General features: G+C 34.6%; 1 protein-coding gene across 1 annotated transcript; it reads left to right on the forward strand.

Annotated features, from left to right (window-relative positions):
• The first annotated feature begins 5476 nt into the window (after positions 1-5476).
• LOC128529410 (butyrophilin-like protein 9) lies at positions 5477-7738 on the forward strand. The gene is made up of 7 exons (XM_053502892.1): positions 5477-5525; positions 5760-6104; positions 6255-6611; positions 7179-7280; positions 7358-7450; positions 7574-7670; positions 7711-7738. The coding sequence occupies exons 1-7, from the start codon at positions 5477-5479 to the stop codon at positions 7736-7738; spliced, it is 1071 nt and encodes a 356-aa protein (XP_053358867.1).
• The last annotated feature ends 1605 nt before the right edge of the window (positions 7739-9343 follow it).

Raw genomic sequence — 9343 nt, forward strand, 5'->3', positions numbered from 1 at the left:
ATGTACATCATCACATGGATAACAGTGGTTTTTCTGTTGAGACGTCATAGACAAGACTGTTGCTCTCAGCAGACAGTGATAGGATGTAAGTACAGCATTGTACAATGATTTATATGTCTCCTTTATATTTAAAATAAGGTACAAACATATTCTTTTTTTTTTCAGATTTGTGCTGCAGTGTCATTGTCTTGTTTATAATCGTTGCATTTGGTGCCCTCTGCTTTCATTTTGCATCTCTGGTATTAGTACATAAAGAAGGTACAAAATTACTCCACATATGTACAGTTGGATATCTACTGCCAAATTGGCTAGCTATTATGATTTATCTTATGTAAGACATACTATTTGTAAAAGCTTTTGTGTTTAAATCGTAAAGCTGTTTAATTGATGTAAAACATCTCAATGACACTTACAGATTATGCTGGGGGCTTGGCTTTAACAGCTTTACTCCATGTTTTAGCAGCGACATCCCTATTCAAACATCCCACACATTTGCCTGGTGAGTCTGATATCGTTTTCCTTTTTTGTCACTGATTAAAAGTGTGGCTTTATATTTTATTTTATTTATTTATTATTATTTTGCATGCATTTCAACAAAGTAGTATTCCTAAATTAAGTTATTCTTTATTACAGGTTGTCTTCACATTATAATCTACATGTTTGGATCTGTGGGTCTAATTACTGTTAACTCAGTTGCTCTTATTGTGGAACTGATTTTAAAAGCAGGTATCCACATACAGCCCGTGTGTTATGATTAGTGATGTCCCAGTAGATGTCACACAAAATTAACATATCTCAAGTTCAAATTCAAGTAGGCTTTATTGTCACTTCAACAGTTAGTACACAGTGAAATGAAACAACGTTCCTCCAGGACCAAGGTGCTACATGCAACATAAAATTCTAAAATTCTACATCTAAACATAAAATTACAACATAAATTAACAGAAAAACTAAACTGGCTAACTAAGAGGCCTAGTTAGCTGGCTAGCAGAGACAAGACAGATTGACCTAACATAAATTACAACATAAATTAACAGAAACTAACTAACTAAGGAAGACTATCTACAGGTTTTTTTTTTTTACAGACAACATAAAGTGCACGTGCAATGTGCAAACAAAAGCAACAAAGTGACAGTGCGACAACATAACGTAATAATAAGGTGTTGAGGTGATGAGTTGAGGTAGTTACAAGAATTAAGAAGTTAGTGCAAAAAGTAGTCCAGTAATGAATATTCTGCAAAAGAGCATTTACAGGTTGGTGTGAACGATAGTTTGGTAGTGTAGGTCAGTGTGTTTGCGCTTGTGTTGATTAGTCAGTCCAGTCTCAATGTTTTGAGGTAGTTGAGTTAAGCTGAGTGATAATGTTTGTGTGTGTGTGTGTGTGTGTGTGTGTGTGTGTTTATCAGTTCAGTCCTTTTTTGTTGAGAAGGCGGATAGCTTCTGGAAAAAAGCTGTTGCACAGTCTGGATATGTGTGCCCGAATGCTTCGGTACCTTTTTCCAGATGGCAGGAGTGTGAAGTGTGTAAAAAGGGTGTGTCCAATCAGCCACAATGCTGGTGGCTTTGCGAATGCAGCGTGTGGTGTAGATGTCCTCAATAGAGGGGAAAGAGACCCTGATGATCTTCTCTGCTGTTCTCACTATCCGCTGTAGGGTCTTGCAGACCGATATGGCACAATTCCCAAACCAGACAGTGATGCAGCTGCTCAGCATGCTCTCGATAGTTCCTCTGTAAAAGGTGGACCCATAGCTTTTCCCGCAGCTCATCGTGGATGTCGTAAACCGGGTTATTTAGGTACAGAAGTGTCTGGTGGTTGTATATACGGACACCAGTCACGAAGATATCCATACACAGAGTAAAATAAACGCGCTACACACAAAATGTAAACAACGTAGCACCATTTTGGCTCCGGAGCGGCCGCTGCGTGCTACTGCCGAGCCGCCATCTTGGATCCAATAGAAATGCTACTAGTCAGAAATTAGTCAGAAATTAAAGCTTCTTTAATTTAAAAAGTAAAATTTAAAAAGTAATGTTGGAACCGAAAATACACCTCATTATTATTATTATTATTATTATTATTATTGCTTTCAAGTATCACTTTGGAGTGTGAACAGCAAACTCAGAAAATGATTTAACAGTAATAATAGCTGATGCATGTTAGTATAAGGTTATTGTTGTTCTGTGCTCTGTATTTCACTCTCTGTAGCTAAATAAAGAACTCATTTTTAAATACCTTTTGGGATAAGTTAATAATATTAATATGTGTCTTTACTTTATTTAAGATTTAATATTATTGGCTTCTAGGGAAAGGAACACGTATGATAGGAGATCTGTGTGTGATTGTTGTCCCACTGGAAACAGTGTTTGTTTCGACTTGGCTTGCCTTGCAAATCAATGATGCTTAACTGTCCAAAGCAGCTATTAACTTTTATGTACATTTTATAAAAGTAACAGGCAAGTAAAATTCCATAACCATTTCCAAACCAATTAAAAAGTCTTATTATTAAAATGTTATTACAATTATAAAATTAAAAATCATACAAATAAAGACATAATCAATTAAAGACAATGTTCCTTTGTTCTGTTTGTTTGCTCAAATTTGCCTGAACTTAAAGCGCATTTATTGTTTATTTTGTTTTGATACCTATATGCTATAGGGAGGCACTTTAAGGATAGGTAAGCTATACTGTATGTTTATATAAAATATTTTAATAAGCAGAATACTGAGATCATAGTATTCTAATGGGGTGAATGACAAGCTGTTTATATTTTTTAAACAGATTAAAAAAGAATTTGGAAAATAAAATAAGAAGAGAACCGGAGGTACCTAGTTATATATTTATTATTTTAGGGCAAAAAAAAAAAAAAGCCATTATTGTCTACACATTCTTGTAATTTCTGTTAATGGTCTCAAGTCTTTTTTGACCTCAGACTTTTTTGTAACAAGGTGCTCTGTAATGGCTGTAATGGGTGTATAAGAATAATATATTAGCCATTACAAAGCACCTTGTTACAAAAATGTATTGTAGCGTTTTTACGCCGGGAAGAATGCTGGAGAGACGAGTGAGCTTATTTGCTACCCAATGCAATGGCTGGGAGTACTTTATTCAGCACACAGCAGGTATGGCATGAGCAGCACCTTCACTCAGGAGCCTACATCCAATACAGCACTAGCATGAACTGGAGCACATTTCACACGTCACACACCCCTCACACAAACAGGGCCGAAGCCACCAACCCAAACACCTTTCCCCAACATGGTGAACACACACCGACATCCCCGCAAGGCATGCTGGTCGTCAGCCGCCGCCCCGCCCACGCCACAGTATTATTACTTATTACAAAACTTATTTTTTGTAAATTAGTTATTTTAAATAATATTGATAGGATAATGTCTGTGGTATCATTGTTAACTGAAAGAGCTCTGGAATGGGATTCACTGTTTATTAAATGAGGCCACGCCACCCAAACTAACTCCAGTAGTTTGTGCTTGTATTTGATTATGTAAACAAAAAGATTTTATTTTCTTCACCTGCAAATTTCACAAAAAGTTTGGCCCAAATATTTCTTGTTTTCTTAGATTTAATAAAAGATTGATCACCTTTATCCACCACCAGAAAAGTGATTTATAATTTTATGACCATTTCATGAGTTTACCATAGACAAGTTCCGAATAAAGTTACACATTCAGAGTACATGTTGGAATCACCTTTGTTGGAATGTCCAGTTATCCTTAAAATTGTGCTTTTGTTGTATTTTTATAGAAATATATAGATTTAATATCCTGTAGCTAATCTTTGTGACTTGAGATGCCATGTAAGTGGTCTAAGAAATATGAATTATGTTATGATATATACTGTACTTATAACTATAATATAAGGACTACTAATGGGCCATACAGTTTGTGGAGCTCATGTAGGTGAAGTGATAAACATATTTTAGAACCGTTGAAACATCTTTCTTCCGAAACAGAAATTTTGTTTCATTTACACTTTTATTTATTGCAAACTCTGTCATCTAAGTCAGGTTCTTGGATGAACTTAAAAATTAAAAACCTTTATATCAGTTATAATCTGTATGACTGATGATTGTTGTTAGTAAATATAATATAAATGTCATGTAGTACTTTATTCATATGAAATCCAGCTACTTTTTAAAGTCTAAATGCCCATAAATTTTGACAAAAATCAGGGTTTCGGTTTATTTTTGTATTTGATATACTATAAAATATGAGGTTTACCTACTTAATTTTAGGAAAGGGACACAGACTATAGAAGATCTACATGTGATTGTTTTATCGATTGAAACAGTGTTTATTTCTGCTTGGCTCAACATATTTGCACTTTACAGAGTGAGGTATAAAAACATTTGGAAGTTTTCTGTTAAAATAAATTAACAGTGTGGTGTGTAAAGTATAAAGTAACATGGTGGTGTGATGTGGCCCTACGCGAAGAAATAAAAAATACATCGAAGCCCACCAAAAGTGTTTAATTCCTCCTACACCACAGCTGCTTTTTAATGATTGCAATTATGATATTTATTATTAAATGCTATAAACATAGACATAATGCTACTTAATAATTATTAAACCAGTTGAGCTCTAAACCAAGCTACCTTTGTTTATGAGTCTGTTTCAGTTATATCTTTGTTGATGGAATGGGGAGTTTATGGTGAGTGAGCTCATATGCAACCCAAAGCTTTTTAAAAACCTTATAAGGTTTGTCTTGACACATTTTTTTGTTTAGATATTAAACTCATAAAACTTGGAGCATTCAGTATATAAAGAAATAGCATCGCATTTGTCTCTATAGACAACAAATCCGATCACCCCATCAGCCACTACCTGCAATCCTGGGGTATCTCTGGACAATAAACTATCATTTTTTTCAAACATTGCTAACTTTGCTCACTCTTGTTGGTTTCTTATTTACAACATGAGAAGAATTCGCCAATTTTTTTTTTCACAGGCTACTCAGGTGCTTGTTCAGTCCTTTGTTTTTTCAACACTGGACTACCGCACCTACACTCATAAAAGTGGCTGTGAAGCTCTTTTATAAAAATCCAGTTTCCACTTAGCTTGTAAAAGGAATGCAGTTAAACAAGCCAAACAACAGAGCTGATAATGTTGCTGCTACTTCCTGGATAGGGTGCCAGGTGCCTTTTTAAGTCCAATTAAAATCACTTTGATTCAAGTATAGAAGATAAATAGAATATAACAAATATAATGTAGCTTGTTTAAAATTTTAATGCATTGGACAATTTATTTATTTCAGTATGTGCCGTAATGTTTCAAATTACCTTAAATTACGCATTGTGTCACTGAAAGCCAAAACGTTTTACAGATGATTGGTCATAGCACTCAACTTGCAATACTAGTTTGTATTAGTTCCTCATTGGACTATGAAAAACAGGCCAATATGTTTAACTGAATTGCATAATAGGCAAAATGAAACTGGATTAATAAACATTGAGCCTGATGGATTTGTCAATGCTTTTTGTGTTCGTTTTTACTGCTGGGGTTGATGGTAAGACTTTTGTACTACATTGAAATTCTTGAAAATACCATACTATAATGCATTAAATTATAAATAATGTAACTGGATTTTGTCAATGCATTGTACAAATAAAAAAAAATATTTAGAATAAGGAATTATTGAATGAGGAAGTGGTTTAAATATAGCTTTAATTCTCCTCTTTGTCTTGATTGAATAACAAAAAGGTATTCTGATCAATTTCTGTATTTTTCATGTCCTGTCTAGGTCTCGATGTCCATGGCCCCACTGGTCCGGTTCTGGCCCAGCTACAAGGCTCAGTCCACCTGCCATGCTTTAGTGAAAGCCCACTGCCTCTGGAAGGTCTGCAGGTGGAATGGAGAAAGATGGATTCAAACTCTATAGTAAGTCTCTTCAAGCATGGAGAAAGCAGACAAGATCTCCAGAGTCAGGAGTTTAGGAGCAGAGCTGACGTTTTCCTAGATGAAATATTCAAAGGGAACTTCTCTATCTTACTTAAAAATATGACAGAAAAAGACGCAGGAATTTACAGATGTCAAGTTACTACTTCCCATATCTCCAGTGAAGTCATTATGGAAATTAAAGTCATCAGTGAGTAACCTTAATACTGTATTGCATGATGATTTGTTTCTCATATTACCCATATTATTTGTTTGTTTATTTAATACTTTAAAGTACTTTTAAGGAAAATACAGCTTTTGTCTTTATTACTATAAAAACCTTTTATATACATTCTTTCAGAGCATTTTGTGGTGACAGGGGCAGACAGATCTGTCTTTGCTCATGAGGGTGAGGATGTCATACTGAACTGCTCTGTAGATTCTCATGTCCCAGTCAGTGAGATAGAAGAAGTGACCTGGAAAAAAACTGACCAAGACCAAGACATGCTTGTCCTGCTTTATCAATCCAGTCAGATATTTCCAGAGTCCTCACATGAGCAATACCAGGGAAGAGTGGATTTATTTCCTTCTGAAATCCCCAAAGGGAACTTCTCCCTAAAGTTGACGGGTGTAAGGATAGAAGATAAAGGAGAATTCATGTGTGAGGTTCACATTAGGAACATGTCAGCACATACCATTGTGGTTCTGCAGGACGTAGGTAATATACATGTTTAAAGTCACTTAATAGTTAAGTATGCTATACCGTTAAAATACTATAAAAATGTCAGGAAACTTATTTTCTGGGAAATACTTTTGACCTGTGAAAGATCTTTTACAGCAAATGACCAGACCTGCAACAGCTGAGTGAAATGCTCTGAACCATCTATAAACAATAAGGAAAATATAGCAAAGCAGATCATAAAGAGTTTTGATCAGCTTTAAAAAAGCTTAGCAAATTTAAGATTAGCCTATATATTTTTAAGTACATTATACTTTCATATACATTCAGGTTTACAAAGCATGTCCGTATGCAAAGGACAGGTCTGCTGTTGTGCATTTCCTTTAGTCAAACCTTTAAGATGTGTGACCTTTGATGTTGCTGTTTTTCCAAACAATTTTTTCACCATTGTTCCTACATCATGTTACAGACTTGACCACTAGGATATCATTTAAACTTAAGTTGCCAAACATGTTTATGATAATATCTGCCTAATTTCATGCCTCCTTCTGAGATCAGTTTAAGGTCTTCACCAGTTGTTTGTTGTTTTATGTTTCATTCCTACAGGTTTCTCGGCACTTCATATAACAATATTGGTGTTGTGTTTGGTTTCACTGTTGCTTGCTATAGGATTGTGTGGTCCTGTTTTTAACCTTCTAAGAAAAAAAGGTATTTTGCCTTACAAATTACTGTTGAATATTTCTTGTTATTAGGATTATAAAAATCTTTTTTTCTTTTCTTCTTAGACACTAGCAACAAAGCCATGAAAATGCACATTTCTCTGATCCTCTGTCCAAACATCTGCATATTTGTTGCTTTTTGCTTGTGGTCAAAAGAAGGTAAATCTACTGTCATTGCCCAACTTTTTTGAGTTTTTTAAACAGACCTTAAATCTTTTATATGGTCTACTCAGCTTGAATGTATCTGACACTGAGTTGGTTTGTTTTCATCATATACTGTAGGGCTTCTTGCTGAAGTCATCACTTGTTCAACTATCAGTATCATAAGACCCATCATGTTGCTAAAAACCTTTTTGTATATTGGCAGATTACCACGTAAGTTAACTTTGTTACAAAACTTTGTTACCTTTCCCCCCAAGGAAAAACTTCTTATTCTTTTTCAAATAATAATAATAATAATAATATTAATAATAATTGTATTAATTAAATACAGGGTTCCTGCAAAAAACAGTAAAGGCCTTGGCTGTTCCACTCTACCATTTAACTGTGACCCTGAGTGCATGTTCATGTAAGTAAGACAAAGAGGGTACCTCAAAATTCACTAACAGGAAGCTAAAGGAAGTATTTTTATATTATTATTATTATTTTTTTTTTGCACTTTTGTCCATTAACAAGGAGCAACTTTAGCTTGTATTGGTATTATCAAAATCTTAAAGTGCTGGTTACTGATAATAAGTGAGATTTTATATTTTATTAAGCTCTATATACAATTTTATATTAATATTTTTCATTATATATTATAATAATATACTTATTAACATTAGCTTGGATGTTTCAAATATTCAAATTCTTTGGAGTAAAGGTAATGTTGATTAACAACCAACACTTCATATTCATTATTACTTAGAACACATTAGGACTGTTATGATGCTAGGACAGGAAAATGCTAGGACAGGAAAAAGTTCCACCTCTGTAATCACCTTGTCTTTGTAAAAAGTCTGTCATTTAGTTGTTTCTTCAAGTGATGGAAGAGGAAAAAGTCACTGGGTGAGAGTTCGGGGGAGTATGTTAAGTTAAGTTAAGCCTTTATTTGGCACATATACAGCAAATTCCTTTTTCGCATATCACATCGTAACTGGGGGCAGAGCACAGGTCCAGCCATGAAACAGCGCCCCTGGAGCAGATAGGGCTTAGGGCCTTGCTCAAGGGCCCAACAGTGGCAACCTGGTGGAGCTGGGGAAAGAACCGCAGATCTTCCAATCAGTAACTCAGTGCCTTAGCCACACCTCAAGTCGCCCACCAGTCTCACTGTTTTGTGAGCCACATGGGCCTGGAGTGTTGTAGGGAAGAATGGGCACTTAAGGTTTTTTTAACTGGGTGTACCATTTTCATTTTGACCCTCTAGCAGTGTCATGCAAAACTATACTGCGGGTTTTTTTTTTTCATGTAATTTGGGCAAATAATTTTTCCTGTTTTTCCGTACGATAATATACATTTTATGACTGCCCCTCATACTTTATTTATTTATGTATGTGCAAAATCAGTTTTTTTTATCTTTCTTTAGTTATTCTTGTCAAGCTTGCCCAAACAGAAGATCAAAGAGGACCCTTTTTACAAGGACTGACAGGCTTAGCAGTGGTGTTTGTCATCAGTGCTGTTGCATTAGGTAAGGAAGGACATATTTAATATACAGTATTTTGTCATTTTGATAATTTGTTTTTTTTTAATGCTTTTTACGTTTCTGGCATATAAGATTTTCATCCAAATCCCTCCTGATGCTTAGCATATTTTACCATAACAATAAACTTTTCAAAATTTGCTACCCAAAAATATTAGTGTTCCATTTTACTGTATGTTTGGAGGCATCTTCTTGTATCCAATAAAATGTGTTTATTTAAAATTTGTTCTAACTTTACCTGACCTTTTCTCTGGAGGAAAAAAAATCATCATAAATCCCGCTGTTTGGTCAGAATAGTCAAAACAACATTTAAAAATATATATTTGTCATAATATCTGTTATTTTGAGAAGTTGAAGTACAAATAAATAACTCT

The sequence above is a fragment of the Clarias gariepinus genome, chromosome 8, assembly GCF_024256425.1.
Source record: "Clarias gariepinus isolate MV-2021 ecotype Netherlands chromosome 8, CGAR_prim_01v2, whole genome shotgun sequence".
Lineage (NCBI taxonomy): Eukaryota > Metazoa > Chordata > Actinopteri > Siluriformes > Clariidae > Clarias > Clarias gariepinus.

What these genes read in the sequence shown, in the direction of transcription:
- LOC128529410 (XM_053502892.1), top strand. Translation starts at nt 5,477, where the DNA reads ATGGATTTGTCAATGCTTTTTGTGTTCGTTTTTACTGCTGGGGTTGAT. An exon ending in TGTGGTTCTGCAGGACGTAG is followed by an intron (nt 6,612 to 7,178) that starts GTAATATACATG and finishes TCATTCCTACAG; the next exon opens with GTTTCTCGGCACTTCATATA. An exon ending in ATTGGCAGATTACCACGTAA is followed by an intron (nt 7,671 to 7,710) that starts GTTAACTTTGTT and finishes TTTCCCCCCAAG; the next exon opens with GAAAAACTTCTTATTCTTTT.